Here is a 20,000-nt window from a genome sequence, read left to right on the forward strand (position 1 = left end):
TGCACATTTAGGGCTCTATTTTACTGATCTAGGTTTAAATCTAAAGCTTATAGTGCAAAAGCATTAAGGGCATGTCCAAATCCACCTGCTGTTTTAAGGATGGATAGATCCGCTCTGCACCCGGCGGCGCATGGTCTAACAGGGTTGTGCTTATTCTCTTCATGTGTTATTGATCTGTTTTATGAGCAGATTTATATGCCTGTGTGTGTGTGTGTGTGTGTGTGTATGTCTGTGTGTGTATATTTGTATGTGTCTATACAGTATATGTCACTGTGTATTTGTCTGTGTGTGTCTGTGTATTTGTCAGTGTATGTGTGTATATATCTTGTCTCTGTGTGTGTGTGTGTGTGTGTGTGTGTTTCTATATGTATGTGAATCTGTGTGTTTGTGTATATATATCTGTGTTTGTGTGTATATGTTTGTGTGCGTGCAATAATGTGTGTGCATGTTTGTGCATGCATGCATCTGTGTGTGTATATGTGTTTATATATGTATGCGAGTGTGTGTGTGTGTGTGTGTGTGTGTGTGTATGTTTGTGTGCGTGCAATAATGAGTGTGTGCATGTTTGTGCATGCATGTATCTGTGTGTGTGTTTATATATGTATGTGAGTGTGTTTATATATGTATGTGAGTGTGTGTTTGTGTGTATATGTTTGTGTGAGTGCAAAAATGTGTGTGCATGTTTGTGCATGCATGCATCTGTGTGTGTATGTGTGTTTATATATGTATGCGAGTGTGTGTATGTTTGTGTGCGTGCAATGAGTTTGTGCATGTTTGTGCATGCATGTATCTGTGTGTGTGTTTATATATGCATGTGAGTGTTTATATATGTATGCGAGTGTGTGTTTGTGTGTATATGTTTGCATGCGTGCTATAATGTGTGTGTGTGTGTGCGCATGTTTGTGCATGTGTGTGTGTGTGTGTGTATTTATACAGTATGTCTGTTTGTGTGTGTTTGAATATGTATTTGAGTCTGTGTGTTTGTGTGTATATATGTGTTTGTGCGTGCATGTGTGTATGTATATATGTCTGCTCGGGTCTGTCTGTTTGTATGTCTATGTGTGTATATATGTGTGTGTGTGAGTGTGTGTGCGCACGTGTGCGTGTGTGCACGTGTGTGTGTGTGTGTGAGTGTGCGTGTGTGCGTGTGTGCGCGCGTGTGTGTGTGTGTGTGTGTGTGTGTGTGTGTGTGTGTGTGTGTGTGTGCATGCAGATGTAGGTCATCTCTCCTCATCAGTGTAATTAGCCGTGATGATCTCCACAATAGCTCTCAGAACAGCAGCAGCAGTTTTCATACCTGAAGCGTCTCTCAGGATCGTCCTCATCTCCTTTTCTGACCCATTAACACACAAATGTAGGAGTTCTTGGCGCCCGCGTCCTCATTCTGTGCTCTGTTTGTTTCCAGCCGGAGAGTGAGGTGTCCACCACCGCTGAGGACTGCTCGTCTGAGGTAATAATGCTGATTTACTCTGCTTTACTGTGCTCACTGACTCTGTGTGCATTGATGAACACACACACACACACACACACACACACACACAGCTTCATCATCTGCAGGGTTGCCAGATTTTCAGTCAAGCCCAATAAAATCAAAATATGCCACAGTCCACTAGTAAAATACACATTTTACATTACTGTAATGCCTTTGCACATGGCTATAATAGATAAAAATATCATAATAATAATATTGTTGTATTATTATGATAAATAATGTTATAATAGTTCTTGATTAGTCCACATTAACTGGACGTTGCTGGGTTTCAGTATGATAATTTGTTTACTAGTGAAATTGAATATTGATAAGGGGGCGGGGTTTATTTATTCATTTACTTTATTCACAGTTTCTCCTTTATTGTTCTATTCAAACTTTATTAATGTATTTGATTCTTATTTAAATTTTCAATAATGAAGGTTTATTTTTGTAATATATGTAATTTTGCAGATTTTTCTCCTCCAGTTTTCTAAATACAAGTTTTTAATTCATTTATTAATATTTTCTTTTAAAGTTTTAAATAATTCATGTTTTTGGTTTATTTAAATCAAACATAGTTTCTAATAATTTCAAATTTGGCTGTGCAAAATTTTATTTATGCATTTATTTATGTTTTCGTTGAGCACAATTTCTCCTCCAGTTGTCTATACAAATTTATTTCTGTAATTATTTATTCACTTATATTTTCTGAAATTTTCAATGATAAATAATAATTATAAATGTATTAATTCACATTCATAATCATAATAATAAATGTTACTTATAGTGTGCTTTTCTCATACCCAAAGCGCATTAAGCAATTGTTTTCTTCCAATTATCAATGATATATATATATATATATATCTCTTTGTCAAGTTATTATATTTGTTTTATGTGTCAATTTTTTTTTATGCATTTAAATATTTTTGTGATTGTCTGTTGTTACTACTTTAATAAGAAATAATAAAAATATAAATAAAATAATGAAAAATAAATAATTAAAATATATTATAATTAAAGGAAAACAATACAAATAAATATAATAATAATAATAATAATAATAATGATGATGATAATAATAATATTAACAATACAAATAAATATAATAATAATAAAAGCAATAATAATAATAACAACAACAACAACAATAATAATAATAATAATAATGACAACAATAATAATAATAATAATAATAATACAAATAAATATAATAATAATAAAAGCAATAATAATAATAATAATAATAATAATAACAATAACAATAGCAATAATAATAAATATAATAATAACAACAACAACAATAATAATAATAATGATAATAATAATAATGATGATAATATTAATAATAATAATAATGATGATAATAATAATAATAATGATAATATTAATAATAATAATAATAATAATAATAATAATAATAATAATAAAAACAATTAATACAGAGAAAAATAACAAAGCAAAAATAAAAAAAAATCTAAAAAAATCATCTACACATAATTTAGACATTAAAAAACTCCTGCTGTTGTTCAAAAAGCGGTTTTCATATTTGTTTTTGGAGCATGTACGTTGTGTGTGACGTGTGCTGTTGTGAACTGACAGGTGAATGGTTTCCATCAGCGGAGCGACTGTGACCCTGCGTTCTCACTGATCGGGGTACAGTCTTTACAGTGTTCACTTTGCTCGATCGGCCCGTTTCACTCTCTCTCCCCGCTAATTCACTAACCTCAGGTTTCCACCTGCTTCACTGAACATGCTAACGCTAACATCAGGTATGGTGACCGCTGCAATTAAGAAAACACATGCAATTACAGAAAACACCAGCACATGTGTTGCAGATCCTCACAATGCAAACACATGAAGAAAACACGCTGCATTTAATCACTACACATGCATGTAGCAGGGAACACAGTGCAGATGTTAAGGGGATCAAAGATGTAACCGACCCGGCCATTTAGGTTAAGGTTATTGAGGTTAATAATATACAAGAGACCAGGGAATGCTGGAATCAGGATGCTCAAATCAACCAAACAAGTCATCTTTCAGAGATCACATGATCAATAATCATAGCACGGTAAACAAATCCCAGCCGGGTCACATTTCTGGGTCCCCTCGACACATTTGCGCTGTTCTGTGCTGTTTGCATGTGTTGTGAGCTGATACAGTGTGTATTTTCATTTGTTTGCCTTGGGAGATTTTGCAGCGTGCTTCCTGTCAGACTGATGAGGATCTTCTCCTGATTTGCTGCTGAGTTTCTTGTAGTTGTGTGTGTTTTCTTGGATTACAGTGCATTAAGCTCTCTCGGCCACTAAAGTCGAGGCCTGAATTCAGCGCATCAACAGGGCAAATGTGTCTGCTTGGCATTTTCCTGTGTTTACATGATATCGCTGGTGTTTAACCCGCTTCACTGTCACACACACACTTCTTAAGCATAGATATGACATGACATGTTCATCTTCAATGATCTTCAACTCTTTGGTCTCATTCTAAAGAGGACAGATGTCAGATTGAAGCTGAAGTGAAATGATCAAGAGTCCGCTCTCAGGAGATCGTTTTCAATCTTGACTTCAGCTGTGAATGTGAATCTGGTTCTGCTTGTGCTCCAGGAGGAAGATCTGCATCCGTCTGAAACCGAAGCGCAGATGGAGGCGGATCTGCAGGGTGGAGGAACACAGAACCGCATGCAGATCATGGAGGACGAGCTGGAGGCCAAAAACATGGCCATGGAGGAGCTGAGCCGCGAGCTGGAGGACATCAGGAGCGCTTTCGGGACGGAGGGAGTGCAGCAGGTATGAGGACAGAGAGAGAGAGTTTGCTGAACGCTGGAGAACACTGACCACACCGTGCTGTGCGTGTAGTCCTGCATTTATACTCCTGCGCTCTGTTTGTGTTGCTCTGCAATAACACTTCTGAAGTGTTCGTTTCTTCACAGGGGTTTTATTTACACTGGAAATACCTGTAATGCTACCGCACTGTAGAAGTAGCTCAAACTGGCTCATTCAGAGGCGAGAGCCGGCGGACGTGCAGCAACTTTAATCATAAAGTAAACACAAAACTGAATCCTCTACCTGGAGCTCCATCACAGGACTCGCTTATAAACTCTCGCTTCATCAGACTCACTGAGTCTCCTGCCGCTCTCAGCCCCGCACACACTCGTCACTGATACCATGAGGACTTGTTAAAAAGAGCTGCAGGTCAGGGTCGGCCATCAGCCAGTCAGTCGGTCTTTTAGGGCGGGGCTATCAGTCCATTAGCCCTGGGCTATCAGTCATATGGGGCGGGGCAGTGATTTAGGGTGGGACTATCAGTCCTTTAGGCCTGAGCTAGCAGTCTATTAGGGTGGGACTATCAGTCAATTAGGACAGGACTTTCAGTTTTTCAGGGTGGAGCTACCAGTCCTTTGGGCGGAGCTATCAGTCTTTTGGGATGGGGCTATCAATCATTTAGGTGTGACTATCTGTCTTTTAGGGTGGGGCTATCAGTCCTTTAAAACAGCGCTATCAGTCAATTAGGACGGGACTATCAGTCATTTAGGGCGGAGCTATCAGTCCTTTGGGCCGGGGCAGTAATTTAGGGCTGGACTATCAGTCCTTTAGGGCGGAGCAATCAGTCCATTAGGGCTGGGCTGTCAGTCATTTAGGACGGGACTATCAGTCATTTAGGGCGGGGCTATCAGTCCTTTGGGCCGGGGCAGTCATTTAGGGCTGGACTATCAGTCCTTTAGGGCGGAGCAATCAGTCCATTAGGGCTGGGCTGTCAGTCATTTAGGACGGGACTATCAGTTATTTAGGGCGGAGCTATCAGTCATTTAGGATGGGATTAAGTTTTTTGAGGCGGGACTATCAGTCTTTTAGGGTGGAGCTATCAGTCCTTATGGGTGGAACTATTAGACATTTAGGGCGAACTATCAGTCTTTTAGGGCGGGGCTATCAGTCCTTAAGGGTGAAACTATTAGACATTTAGGGCGAACTATCAGTCTTTTAGGGCGGGGCTATCAGTCCTTTAGGATGGGGTTAGGTTTTTTTAGGGTGGGACTATCAGTCTTTTAGGGCGGAGCTATCAGACCTTTGTGGCGGGGCTATCAGTCATTTAGGATGGGATTAAGTTTTTTGGGGGCGGGACTATCATTCTTTTAGGGCGGAGCTATCAGTCCTTTAGGGTGGAGCTGTCAGTCTTTTAGGGCGGAACTATTAGACATTTTGGGCGCACTAATGGGGGATGGGGTTAGGTTTTTTAGGGCGGGACTATCAGTCTTTTAGGGCGGAGCTATCAGACCTTTGTGGTGGGGTTATCAGTCATTTAGGATGGGATTTAGTTTATTTTAGAGTGGAGCTGTTAGACATTTAGGGCGGGACTATCAGTCTTTTAGGGCGGGACTATCAGTCTTTTAGGGCGGAGCTATCAGACCTTTGTGGTGGGGTTATCAGTCATTTAGGATGGGATTCAGTTTTTTTAGAGCGGAGCTGTTAGACATTTAGGGCGGGACTATCAGTCTTTTAGGGCGGGACTATCAGTCTTTTAGGGCGGAGCTATCAGTTCTTCAGGATGGGATCATCAGGGTGTATTTTGTTTTTGCTCTGCCTTTTTCTCCGTTCATCAGTCTTCCTTTATTTTGTTAGCAACGCTAGCTTAGTCTTTCAACACTTCAGTTGGTTCCTAAAGGACAAAATCATGCACCGTCCTACATTTTGTTCTCGTTTCAGGTCTGTTTAAGTGGATGTGCGTCATGATAGAGGAAAAATCTGATCTTCTGTTTCATGGCGACTTTAACTGTAGGCATGAGTGTAATAGCTGCAGACGCTGTGTTGAGTCTGAGTGTGTTTGTGTGCGCAGCTGCAGGATTTCGAGGAGGCGCTGAAACAGAGGGATGAAATCATCACGCAGCTCACCTCAAACCTGCAGCAGGCCAGAACCGAGAAAGAGGAGGTGATGAGAGAGTTTCTGGAGCTCACGGAGCAAAGCCAGAAACTCCAGATCCAGTTCCAGCAGGTGAGCCCACCGAAACGCACACCTGAACCTGAATGTCATATAAACACGGGAGTTTAGGATACCCCTCTAGTATAGTAGAAATAGTATGTCAGCTCTGTCACTGTTAACTCTGTCCCCATCAGCTCTGCAGCGTATTCATTGATGTGATTCTCCGTAGCTGGTTTGTGTTGTTAGTTTATATGAACACTGTCTGCTCTCCGCTCAGCTCCAGGCCGGTGAGATCCTCCGGAGCTCCAACATCAGCTCCACGGCAGCAGATCTCCTCCAGGCCCGAACGCAGATCACGCTGTACCAACAGCAGCTGGAGGAGAGAGAGGCACAGCTCCGGCTGCAGCAGGAGAACACACACACACAGATCTCACTGAACACACAGATGCAGGAGAGACTGAGCCGGGCCGAGACGGTGAGCTGCTGGAGCTGTAATCACACGCGTGATCATTAATATAATGCAGTTCATGGGGGTCAGATAACACACCGGCAGACTTGACTAAACCTGCCTGACTAGCTTACTGGACTCTCGGTTTGTTCCACTGAAAGAGTGATCAGAACAATATCAATATCACAATTATGATGCCTCATGACGATCACGGTTATGAGCATTGAGGATGGTTAAATGATGGCAGTATTGTTATTTTTGGGTGAACTATCACTTTACTTTAGATGAATATGGTGGCTTGAGAAAGCAGATCTGCTGTTATACTACATGAACATATTATTCTCACATCTTAGACTATTTTAAGAGCGCATCTCCTACTAGACCAATCATGCTACAACCACCAAACCAACTCCAAACCTCCAGACTATACTGAATTACGTTGCTATTTCTTTTCCAACTGATCCGACCTACAGTTTTCTGAAAACTGACCCGGACAATTCAGAAAAGTCTCATTGACTTAACATTGGACCAAACTTTCTGACCTCATAACTTTGCGCCAGACTGTCATACAGACTTAAGATTGGGCTCATTTAACTCTAATACCAATCTGTCAGTCACCGATGACGTTTCAACTCACTAACTACACCCTAGCAACCACTGACAGCACCCTAGCAACTGTCCCATAGACTTCCATTATAAAAAAACTTCCATTGACTTTACATTGAACATACTAACAAACATACTAATCATACTAGCAACATGCTAATTTATACTATAATCATACTAGCAACATGCTAATTTATACTATAAACAAGCTAGCAGCATGCTAACTTATACTATAAACATACTAGCTACATGCAAATTCATACTATTAACATACTAGCAACATGCTAATTCATACTATAAACATACTAGCAGCATGCTAATTCATACTATAAACATACTAGCAACATGCTAATTCATACTATAAACATACTAGCAACATGCTAATTCATACTATAAACATACTAGCAGCATGCTAATTCATACTATAAACATACTAGCAGCATGCTAATTCATACTATAAACATACTAGCAACATGCTAATTCATACTATAAACATACTAGCAGCATGCTAATTCATACTATAAACATACTAGCAACATGCTAATTCATACTATAAACATACTAGCAGCATGCTAATTCATACTATAAACATACTAGCAACATGCTAATTCATACTAAAAACATACTAGCAGAATTTATGCTGAATTCATGCTAACAATATACTAGTTTATTCTAGAAACTTCCTAGCAATATGATAATTTTTACTAGAACCATGCTAATAACATGCTTATTTATGCTAGGAACATGTTAATTCATACTAGAACCATGCTAATATATGTTAGCAACTGCTTGGCCACTATTCAGAACACTTTAGCAATGTCTTAGCAACAGCCTAGCAACATCTCAGAACCACCTAGCAACACCTTAGCAACCACTCAGAACACTCTACCAACCACCTAGCAACAACTTAGCAACCACCTATCAACACCTTAGCAACTATCTAGCAACCACCTCGCAACACCTTATAAATCACCTAGCAACACCTTAAAAACCACCTAGAGCACCTTAGCAACCGCCTAGCCACCAATCAGAACACCCAAGCAACCGCCTAGTAACGTCTTAGCAATGACCTAGAACATAGCAACCGCCTAGCAACACTTAATTAACCACCTAGCAATGCCTTAGCAACAGCCTAGCAACCAATCAGAACACCCTAGCAACCACTTAGCAACACCTTTGCAACCGCTTTGCAACACCTAAGCAACCACTTCGCAACTCCTTAGAAACCACCTAGCAACCACTCAGAACACCCGAGCAACCACGTAGCAACCACCTAGCAACACTTTAGCAACCGCCAAGCAAACAACTAGCAACACATTAGCAACAATCTTGCAAACCCCTTAGCAACCATCTAGCATAAGCAAACTCCCAGATAACCCTAGTAACTCCCAAGCAACACCTTAGCAACCCCTTTGCATTGCCTTAGCAACTAATCAGAACACCCTAGCAACCACTTAGCAACTACTAAGGGCACCCTAGCAACCGCATAGCAACATCTTACAACACCTTAGCTGCTACCTGTGACACCCTATCAACCACCTAGCAACACCTTAGCAACTTCCTAGCAACCACTCAGGACACCTTAGCAACAGTCTAGCAATGCCTTAACCACCGGTCACAACACCCTTGCGATGCCTGAGCAACCACCTAGCAACCACTCAAACACCCTTACAACTGCCTAGCAGCACCTAAGCAACCACTCAGAACCTCCTATCAACAGCCTAGCGAGAAACATGCTAGAAACATGCTAAGCTATATGTAGTTATGACTGCTTTAACCGTCTATAAAGCTGCTTCAAACTTTCAGACGAGGCTTTCTTCAAGACATCGTAAAGTTCGTCTACGCGCTTTACTGCTCTAGTTGTAAAGTAAAACACATCTGAGGTGTTCATCATGCTCGAATCATTGATCCTCGGTTATTTCTGTTTCATCATCATCAGGTCCACGTACAGTCTGAACAGTCATTCGCACAGACACTACGAGAGAAGGACCTGCTGAATCTGGAGCACCAGCGTCTGATCGCAGAACACACACAGACCATCTCACAGCTCCGGGATCAGCTGCAGACCTCCATACGGGAGCTGAATGAAGTGAACGAGCGTCTGTCTGCCAAAACACAAGCGCTGGACAACTGCGAGAAAGAGCTGTCGGCGTCCAGGCAGAAGGAGCGCATGTCCTCTGGAGAAATCCTGCAGCTGATGAAGAGCGTGGAGGATCTGCAGCAGCGCAGTCATCAGGACCGGCGCTCGGAGACGGTATTCACAGTTTGTTTATTGTTGTGATAACCCTACACTACTCTAACCCTAACCCGAACTGCTGAAGGTTTGATCACAGTGTTATTAAAATATTGAGTATAGTGTGTCCACATTCATAATGGAGTGATTTAAACACAAGAAGTCAAATCTCCTGATGTTAAGATAAAATACAAACACAGATATAACTTCCTGTCATCATATATTGCATTATTGAGCAAATCACCATATGTCTAATCTCAATATTGAGCATGCTTATTATCATTATCACCATATATTGCATTAGTGAATCCCATCATTGTGCATGCTCATCATCACCACATATTTTACTAATGAATATCACCATATGTCTATGATCAATGTTGAGCATGCTCATTATCACCATACACTTCATTATTGAATGTCAGCATATGTCTAATGTTAATACTCTGCATGCACATTTATCAAAACCATTTAGTTTTCTCAAATTTTTACATTTTATTTATTTATTTATTTTTTTTATGAAATTGACAGATTTTGTTGTGGTAATTCCCAAAAATTTGCTGGCAATTTTGCGATTAAATATATATATATATTTTTTTTATTTTTATTTTTTAATATATATATATATATATATAGTTGAAGTCAGAATTATTCGCTCCCCCTTTTTTTTTTTTTTTTTTTTTTTTTTTTTTAATATTTCACAAATGATGTTGAACAGATTCAGGAAATTTTTCAAATTAAAAATGTTTTTCAAGTGTTATATATTATTTTAAACAGGAGAACCTGAAGCTTCAATCTGTATCATTTAAAGGTCTAAAATAATTTTTGGTCCAAAAACATACGAACTTTAACTGCTAAGAATTTTACGAAAACGGTTTTTAAAAAAAGTGGCATTTTCTAGTTATTACGAGCAAACCCTCATGAAGTTTGTTTTTTTACACGCTATGATGTCATATACTTCCAAAATTAATTTTGTCTACATCCACCATTCCCTGAGCAAGTTATAGCAGTTTATTTCAATGTTATTCTACTGCGTTCTTCAGTGGGAAAAACTAGTGCATTTATTAACTGACAATATATCTGCCCAAGAGTTCTGGGAATGAACTAAACAGAAAGATCGTTACAAAATAACAGAACACTGAAGCAAGATTGACTTTTCCCAAATAATATATTTACAGTTACCATAAACAATGAACAAATAAGAAAATAAGAAACAATGCGTCAAAGTCCAAACAAACATGGTGCAGATCCTCAGTAAAAATTAGATATAAATATTCACTATAGTATAAATAATTACATAACTAAACTGGATTCAGTATGGAGCATCCTTAGGTTTTATGTGCCAGCATGGATATGGTGTTGACCACGCTGCTTCTCAACTTTTGCGTTGCAGACAAACAGCTGCATCTTCATTTGCGTCCTTTGAAAACAGCAAGACCAGCCCTTCATCTTTGCTGCGTCACTGTTTTGTCATGTTTCTGTGCTGTTGTGCATGCAAAAGTACTTAGTATGAGAATTATTTCATGCAAACCTTTTTTTTTTGCGTTTTATTTAGCCGTGCGTAAATGTACAGCCTATTTCTCATTCCGGGTTGTTCAAATAGCTGATTGGTGATCCACAAAGTGAAACCTATGCTTATTGGTTGAGAGAGAGTGAGTTTGAACCAATCTGGGCATGGAGGAGGGACAATGCATCAATGCATCATGTCTGGTGTGTCCGGAGACGAGCGTTCCTTTATCGAATCAGCCTTGTCAAAATGTGCTGACGTAACCACACTAATTCCGGAGCCTCCGAAGGTTCGTGAATGTAATGTGTTACAGCGATTGAAAGATGGAAAGATCACACCGAAATCACCTTTACGTTCCAAAAACGCAAGGCGCACCTCACTGCCGTTTTGTTGACAAGAAAAAAAGATGTGGGGTGTGCTTTTCTATGTTGCCATGCGACGACTGAATCAGCTGTGTAATGTGCGAGAGTGTTGCTGTTGATATTAATTTTTATTGTTTAATAATATTGTGATATTCAAGATTTGTGAAGTCATACAGCTCTGGATAACTCAGAACAGCAGCCACAAGTGTCTCCTTCATCTTCAAAAGTCTCCGTAGTCGTCTTGACAACACAAACACTGCAGGCGCCTCAACGGAAACCCCGCCTCTGCTTTTATTTGATTGGAGAATGAAAAAGACGCGAGTGACGTAACACGCCTTTTCCGCTCAGAGTTTACTTTTTTTCAACTGAGAGCGCAACGGCAAAAACACGACGCACAGCAGGTGGCTAAAGCGAGCAGGGCGCATAAGCAGCACGTAAAACGCTCGGCCGTTAGTAAACCATTCAAAAAAGCCGGCTCTTAACGCATAATGCACGTTCGGTGTGATCGGCCCCTAAGGTTGTATAACTTTTACTTTTTTCACGATCTTACTTTCTCGTCAATGGCAGGGAGGTATTTTCTGCAGGAAAAGAAATCGTCGATTTCACGAACATGGTAATACCAGCCTTACATGTAAAGCACAAATGATGTCCTTCAATTCCGTCAACCGTCAACCAATCTGCTTGCTGCTCTGTCTGTTCCACTGCTTCGTTTTAAAGATGTTTCCCACTTTATTTTGCAGTCTGAAGTGCGTCAAACACACAAAGCGGCCAGTTCTCATCACAGGACGTCTAATTCAATCCTTGCGTTGACTTCACATGTATATCATTGTATGTGTATATGATAGGGCTGCACGATATTGGAAAAAATTGACATTGACATTGACATTTTTCCTGCGATATATATTGCGATATTTTTATATATATATATATATACTTAAGATAAACTTTTGCACTCATTACATACAGTATCACTGTTTTATCTGCTGCACCACTGACTGTAAAATTCTACCACAAAGAACTAGAGCAAGTTTTTTTTTTGGCTGGTGGAGGACTAAGAATGACTCCACAGCAGCCTCACTCATCTATTTGGGTGCCTAAAAGTTAATAAGTGACGAGCATAGATGTATATATCTATGAGTGATGGGAAGCTATGCTAAGGTTAACTAGCGTAGCAAATATCTTGCTGTCTGCAAATGACAGTAATTGTAACGTACCATAAAACTCCTATAAGTGCATACAATTCGACTACACAAGCATCGTTTTAACCTTTATAACCGAACGTTAACGTTACTCTGTCAACAGTCTATTGTCTAAATTACCGCGCTAACAGAGATAACTTACGTAAACAGAGAGCAACAGATTGCAGACGTCAATGCAGCGTTATGGAATAATATACAGTTACCGATCAAACTCCGCTTTAAGTACGCTACAAGTTTATAAACTGCCTCTGGAACCCAGTTCAGATACAAACATTTATTTAACAAAAATAGTAATGCAGTAAAGTATTTTTCGCTCTGCCAAGCCTTCTCTGTTGCTGTGTGGAGCAGCACCTTTTACCCCCCCCCAAATATAAAATAAATATATATATATATATATATTTTTTTTTGCTTTGCATCGCAGCTCCTGCGATGTGACTATCGCGGATGCGCACATCGTGATTTCGATGCTGAAACAATGTATCGTGCAGCCCTAGTATATGATTGCAAGGGCGCAAGTGAGACGTCATTTTTCGAATACATCACGAGCGCTGTGCATGTTATGTCTATAAGTCATGTAAAACAATTAATTGCCAACTGAAATAAATGAATAATGTGATTATACGGTTTGTAATGTGATGTTTTATTAGATTATTTTGCAATTATTTTGCGTTTAAGAATCCTGCTGGATCTAAAAAGTTTGTGACTCAGCGATCGTGTAATCGCGAATAAACTAGGGGTCTGATTATTACCACATACTACATTATTGAGTATCAGCACATTGTGCATGCTCAACATCACTATATTTTGCATTAGATGAATACCAGCATGTGTCCAATAACAGTATTGTCCATGCTCATCATCAGCATACATCGCAGTATTGAACATCAGCATTTATTTGTGTCCTCCAGCTGTCAGAGGAGGACTGGAGCCGCAGGTTGGAGCAGCTGCGGGACGAGCTGGACGAGATGTACGGGCAGCAGATCACGCAGATGAAGCAGGAGCTGCGCCTTCAGCATGCAGCAGAGGTGCAGCGGCTGCAGGACATGCAGAACTCGGAAACAGAGAAGATCATCCTGCAGCATCAGGCGGAGCTGGAGCGCTTCAGAGGACAGTTGTACCAGAGCACCGGCGGAGTCAATGTGCTGAACGTCAAGATGATCGAGCTCCAGCAGAAACTGCAGGAGACGCAGGTGTGTTGATGTTAAAGGAGGATTTTAATGTTTATTATTAAAGACCCACTAACGGACTCGGCTACCTAGTTTATGGTTATTGAGGATAGTGATATAGAAAAGACGAGGGCATGGTGGAGTCAGGATGCTCAAATAAACCAATAACTCACCTGAGCAATAGTCAAGACACAATAAACAAATCCCAGCCTGGTCCGTCCTGTTTTTGGGTCAAAGCCTCACAATTCACTCCCATCCACCCTTTCAGTGCATCAGACGAGAGCAGCAACACAAGTTTTTTTTTGCGCAGGTGCTGCGGGAGAAAGCGGAGCAGGAGCTGACGGAGCTGCGGGAGGAAAAACGGCATCTTCTGGAGAAGCTGGAGCATCTGAAAGCAGATCTGCAGTCCTCAGATCATCTGCGTGCTGCCATGAGTGACCTGCAGATGAAGCTGGATGAAGCGCTGAAGGAGAACACCAGCATTAATGCTGAACATGAGTCTGAAGTCACCAATTATAAGATCAAACTGGACATGCTGGAGCGGGAGAAAGACGCAGTGCTGGACCGCATGGCTGAATCGCAGGAGGCTGAGCTGGAGCGCCTGCGCACACAGGCAAGTGTAGACAGTGGATTTATTTATTTGTAGTATTTAATTATTTGTACGGCGAGGCAGTGGCGCAGTGGGGTAGTGCTGTCGCCTCACAGCAAGAAGGTTGCTGGGTTGAGCCTCGGCTCAGTTGGTGTTTCTGTGTGGAGTTTGCATGCTCTCCCTGCGTTCGCGTGGGTTTCCTCTGGGTGCTCCCGTTTCCCCCACAGTCCAAACACATGCGGTACAGGTGAAATGGGTAGGCTAAATTGTCCGTAGTGTAGGAGTGTGTGTGAATGTGTGTGTGGATGTTTCCCAGATATGAGTTGCGGCTGGAAGGGCATCCGCTGCGTAAAAACTTGCTGGATAAGTTGGTGGTTCATTCCGCTGTAGCGACCCCGAATTTATAAAGGGACTAAGCCGACAAGAAAACGAATGAATGAATAATTATTTGTATGATTAATGCAAAAAAAATCTTGTTTCTGGTCAAAATTATATATTTATTTTATTTTTATTATTTTAAATTATAATTATTAAAGTGTCGAATTTATTTTGAAATGTTTGGAAATGTTCTGCTGATGTTGCATTTATTTTTAAATGTGCAAAAAAAAATCTGGATTTTGGATTTCGCCTATATTGTGGCTCGGAAGTTTCACAATACCTCTCGCAATGCTTTTAACGAATGTGAAAAGCAGAAAAATTGTTCCGAATTATTTGACGAAGTATAAAAGTTTTGAAGGAAGTGCGTAAATGTGCTTTGACATAACTTGGTGTCATATTTATTTTTAAATGTGTAAATATTTCTGGATTTTGGCTTTCGCTTGTTTGGTGCCTCTGACTAGTCAAAACAGCTCTCAAAATGCTTTTTCTGATTGCGAAAAACAGAAAAATTAAACCTAATCCGAATTTGCTTTTATAACAAATAAAAGTTTCGAAGGCCGTGTGTAGATGCGATTGACAACGTCAATCTTTATTATATTATTTTTAAATGTGCGAAAATTTCCGTTTTTTGGATTTTGCTTGTACGGTGGCTCAGTTGCAAAAAGCAGAAAAAACCCCCGATGTGAATTTCTTTACGCTGGACGAAAGTTTTGTAGGCAATGTGTGAATGCAATTGTCACTGCGTGACGTCGAATTTATTTTTGGATTTCACTTGTGTGGCGGCTTTCAATTGTCAAAACACCTTTAGAAATGCTGTTTACGGATGCAAAGTACATTTTTGCTTTTTTTTTTTTTTTTTTTACAAAAAATGAAAGCTTCAAAGGCAGTGTGTAGATGGGATTGACACAATGTGACATAAATTTTATTTTTAAATGTACGAAATTTTCTGGATTTTGGATTTTGCTTGCACGGTGGTTCTGAAGTGTCAAAACACATTTTGAAGTGTTGTTGAAAGATGCGAAAAACATTGTTCTGAACATTTTTCACGCAATAGAAGGCAGTGTGTAAATGTGATTGACACAACTTATGGTCAAATTTATTTTATAATGAGCAAAAATTTCAGGTTTTTAGAATTTGCTTGTATGGTTGCTTGAATGCGAAAAAACTGAAAAAAATTTGTCTGATTTGAATTATTTACGCCAAGCGAAAGTTTCGAAGGCAGTCAGTAAATGTGATTAACACAACGTGACATCAAATTTACTTTGTAAATGTGCGAACATTTCTAGATATTTGGATTTGACTTCTATGGTGGCTCTGGAGTGTCAAAAATGCCTCTCAAAACACTATGCGAAAAAAAAGTAATCTAATGTGATTTCTTTTTATGAAGTATGAAAGTTGAAAGTGTCAAAACACCTTTTAAATGATTTTTACCAATGTAAAAAATTGAAAAACATTGTCCCGAATTTTTACGAAGTATGAGCATTTTAGTGGCACTGCGTAAATGCGATTAACACGTTACGTCACATTTATTAATATTAATATTTATATATTGTGTGAAAATTTCTGGATTTTGGATTTGGCTTCTGTGGTGGCTCTAAGGCGTCAAGATGCCTCTCAAAGCTCAATGCGAAAAAAGTGATTTTTTTTTTTATAAAGTAGTTTTTTAACAATTTTTACCAACGCCAAAAACAAAAAAAATTTGTGAAAATTTCTGGATTTTGCGTGTATGGTGGCTCTGAAGTGTCAAAACACCTCTCGAAATGTTCTTTTTAGATGCGAAAATTTTTTTTACATTTTTTTTTATAAAGTATCAGGATTTCGGAGGCAGTGTGTAAATACGATTGACGCGTTACATCAAATTTATTTTTAAATGTGCGAAAATTTCTGGATTTTGCTTGTATAATGTGTCTCAAATACAAAAAACTGGAAAAAATTAACCTGATGTAAATTTCTTTATAACAGACTAAAGTTTCAGCAGCAGTGTGTAAATGCGATTGACACAACGTGATGTCAAATAAATTTTTACATGTGCAAAAATTTGAGGTTTTTGGATTTTGCTTGTTCGGTGGCTCTAAATGGTCAAAACACCTTTCAAAGTGCCGTTTACAGATGCGAAAAACATCGTTTAAATTTTTTTTACGAAATGAGAAAGTTTTGAATGCGGTGCGTAAGTTCCATTGACAATGTAATGTCAAATTTATTTTCAGTGGCTCTGAAGTGTCAAAACGGCATCTTAAATTTGTTTTAAAAATGTGAAAATATTAAAAATGTAACCTGATCTGAATTTTTATAACGAAGTATGAAAGTTGAAAGTGTCAAAACACCTTTCAAAGCGATTTTTTTTTTTTTACCAGTGCAAAAAAAAACAAAAAAAACATTGTGACATTTTTTTACGAAGTTCGAGTTTTTCGGCGTGCGAGTGTGCGAAAATTGTGTGCGAAAATTTCAGAGAAAATTTTGAATTTAATGCGTGATGACCTTTTAGTTTTAGTTTTCGTTTACTAAATGAACCTTTCTCCACATGCAGCTGCTGTTCAGCCATGAAGAAGAGCTAACGCGACTCCGAGAAGACCTGCAGATGGAGAACCAGCTCAACATAGAAAACCTGCGCGACGAAATAAACACCAAACACCAGCAGGCCATTCACGAGCTGCAGAATCAGCTGAGCGATGCGCTAAAGAACATGCGCGAGAAAGAGTCCGAACTACAGCAGAACATCCAGCATCTCAGCACAGAGAACACACACCTCTATCAGGAGATCGAGAAGCAGAAAAACACCTTCTCCTTCGCCGAGAGGAACTTCGAGGTCAACTATCAGGAGCTAAAGGAGGAGTACACATGTCTGGCTAATGCTAAGCTGCAGCTTGAGGAGCGTTTGGCTAAGGGTAGCATGCAGGCTAAAGCTAACGGCGCTGTGGAGAAGCACAGCACTGAGCTGATGGAGAAGCTGGAGAAGGAGAACAAGAGTCTCTCAGAGCGGATTATTATTCTGGAGCGAGAGCGCGCTGTGCAGACGCATCACATGCACAGCATCAGATGTGCGCGCGCGGAGGACACGCACACACACTCTCTCACACACACCGATGCGCAGGATCATCCGCTCGCAGCTCTGCCACCGCAGGTAAGATGCATCAATGCTGCGCTGAATACAATTGTGCAACAGTTGGATTGTGTGTGTGTGTGTGCATGTGTGTGTGCATGTGTGTGTGTGTGCGCTATGCAGATGTTTTGATGGATGTTTTATACGCTCAGCATTGCAGGTGGAGAGGAAAAAGTGTGGGAGGAATTGATGCACCGTTTAGAGAGAGCAAGATTACTGAGAATGGGGCGAGAGACATTGGCTTATAAAAGAGAGAGAGAGGGTGTTTGATTTGCTGTGTGTGTGTGTGTGTGTGTGTGTGTGTCTTTGATCTGTTTAAAGGAAAATGGGGGCTTTATACTGCTCTAAAAGGCTGTTTGTTTATGCTGCTCTGCAAAAAATGCTGTGCTTGCGTAGAGTTTTTGTCTTGTTTCTAGTCTAAATATTCCTAAATCAAGAAGCATTTTCTAGACAAGTCAAATATGCGGTTGTGTTTTAAGAAATTAGTCAAAAATTTTATTTTTAAATTAAAACAAGCTAGGGGCGAAGCAGTGACGCAGTAGGTAATGCTGTCGCCTCACAGCAAGAAGGTCGCTGGGTCGAGCCTCGACTCAGTTGGGGTTTCTGTGTGGAGTTTGCATGCTCTCCCTGCGTTCTCCTGGGTTTCGCGTGGAAATACAGTCCAAACACATGTGGTACAGGTGAATTGGGTAGGCTAAATTGTCCGTAGTGTATGAGTGTCTGTGTGTGTGTGGGTGTGAATGTGTGTGTGGGTGTTTCCCAGAGATGGGTTGCAGCTGGAAGGGCATCCGCTACGTAAAAACTTGCTGGATAAGTTGGCGGTTCATTCCACTGTGGTGACCCCGGATTAATAAAGGGACTAAGCCGGCAGGAAAATGAATGAATGAATGAATAAAACAAGCTAAATAATCTCCCAAAGGGGTAAATGAATGATTCGGAAAGTTTTTCATCTTGCCATAACATTGTTTTTCTTAACCCTGGCAGGGCTTGAAATAAACCTTTTTGCTTGGTAGCACTGGTGCTCCTAACTTACTTCCTAACCAAAAATGTAGTCGCACCAACCAAAATTTAGTCGCACAAACCAATCATGAGCACCGTTCCGACACGTTTTATATAAACAGATTTATTGCTTTTGAAATCAACATTTATCGCATTGATTATTTTATGTAAGTGTTTGAAATGATTTGTCTGGAAGAATTATTAAGAGACTTTCAGGTATTTTTAGAAATTCAGTAAAGAGAGCACAGTACATGATGATGCAAAGCAGTTTACCCTGAAAAAGTGCATATAACGTTATTAGCCCTCTTGTGAATTTTTTTTTAAATACTAAATCCAAAGTGCTGTTTAACAGAGCAAGCATTTTTTTCACAGGATTTCCTATTATATTTTTCTGCTTGAGAAACTCTTATTTCTTTTAATTTGGCTTGAATAAAAGCAGTTTTTACATAAAAACAACAATAATAATTTAAGGTCACCATTATTAGTCTTCTTTAGCATGCATGTACGCTTGACACCCAGTGGTTGATCTAGGTATTGCACACATGTTTCAAAACTAATGCAGGTTTCAAAGCAAAGTGCAGGTTGTCAGATTGACGACGACAACAGCAGTGTGCCTGACTATCGAGCCTAAAGGCTGATTTAAACCTTGTTCTAAATAAAACGGTAGAGCAGTACGAGAAATGGAGAATGCGGACGTTGTCTTTTATCAGGAGTTCGTTCACATTTAGACACATCCCCGTGCTGCTGTGTTCACCTAAATCCTCCAGATGACCAGCAGGGCTAATGGTTGAGCAGGGCAAGAGACCTGCTGCACTGAGTCTGCATTCAGACCCGGGGATAGAGGGAGAAGTCCTCATTTAGTGTTTATATGAACACCATTATCTTTATAATGATATAGACTGTGGTTATCTGTATATGAAATTAGGAATAACAAATGTAGCAGGGCATTAAATCACTTTATTTCTTTGCATTTTAACTTTGTAAACTATAAACTCATGCGTCTCCTCACGGTTCTCATTTTGTGAGCC

At 39.8% G+C, this 20,000-nt stretch overlaps 1 protein-coding gene and 1 long non-coding RNA gene across 4 annotated transcripts in view; one reads left to right on the forward strand and one right to left on the reverse strand.

The window, feature by feature from the left end:
* akap9 (A-kinase anchoring protein 9) overlaps nucleotides 1-20,000 on the forward strand; it is a 186,313-nt gene that overhangs the window by 81,544 nt on the left and 84,769 nt on the right. For 2 of the 3 annotated variants that reach the window (XM_088651427.1, XM_088651428.1), the window contains 9 exons: nucleotides 1,406-1,450; nucleotides 3,071-3,124; nucleotides 4,075-4,257; nucleotides 6,302-6,457; nucleotides 6,663-6,860; nucleotides 9,379-9,693; nucleotides 13,649-13,930; nucleotides 14,217-14,519; nucleotides 17,401-17,994. In XM_088651427.1, coding sequence (XP_088507553.1) covers nucleotides 1,406-1,450; nucleotides 3,071-3,124; nucleotides 4,075-4,257; nucleotides 6,302-6,457; nucleotides 6,663-6,860; nucleotides 9,379-9,693; nucleotides 13,649-13,930; nucleotides 14,217-14,519; nucleotides 17,401-17,994 — 2,130 coding nt within the window. The remainder of the gene's footprint in view (nucleotides 1-1,405; nucleotides 1,451-3,070; nucleotides 3,125-4,074; nucleotides 4,258-6,301; nucleotides 6,458-6,662; nucleotides 6,861-9,378; nucleotides 9,694-13,648; nucleotides 13,931-14,216; nucleotides 14,520-17,400; nucleotides 17,995-20,000) is intronic. The other variant, XR_015945271.1, reaches the window with a different exon arrangement.
* LOC148679751 (uncharacterized) lies at nucleotides 10,329-13,847 on the reverse strand. The gene is made up of 2 exons (XR_015945282.1): nucleotides 13,215-13,847; nucleotides 10,329-12,119 (listed from the first exon to the last, which is right to left on the reverse strand). It is a non-coding gene; the product is annotated as an uncharacterized LOC148679751 (long non-coding RNA).

Source organism: Danio rerio, chromosome 19 (assembly GCF_052040795.2).
Source record: "Danio rerio strain M-AB ecotype USA chromosome 19, GRCz13ab, whole genome shotgun sequence".
Taxonomy (NCBI): domain Eukaryota; kingdom Metazoa; phylum Chordata; class Actinopteri; order Cypriniformes; family Danionidae; genus Danio; species Danio rerio.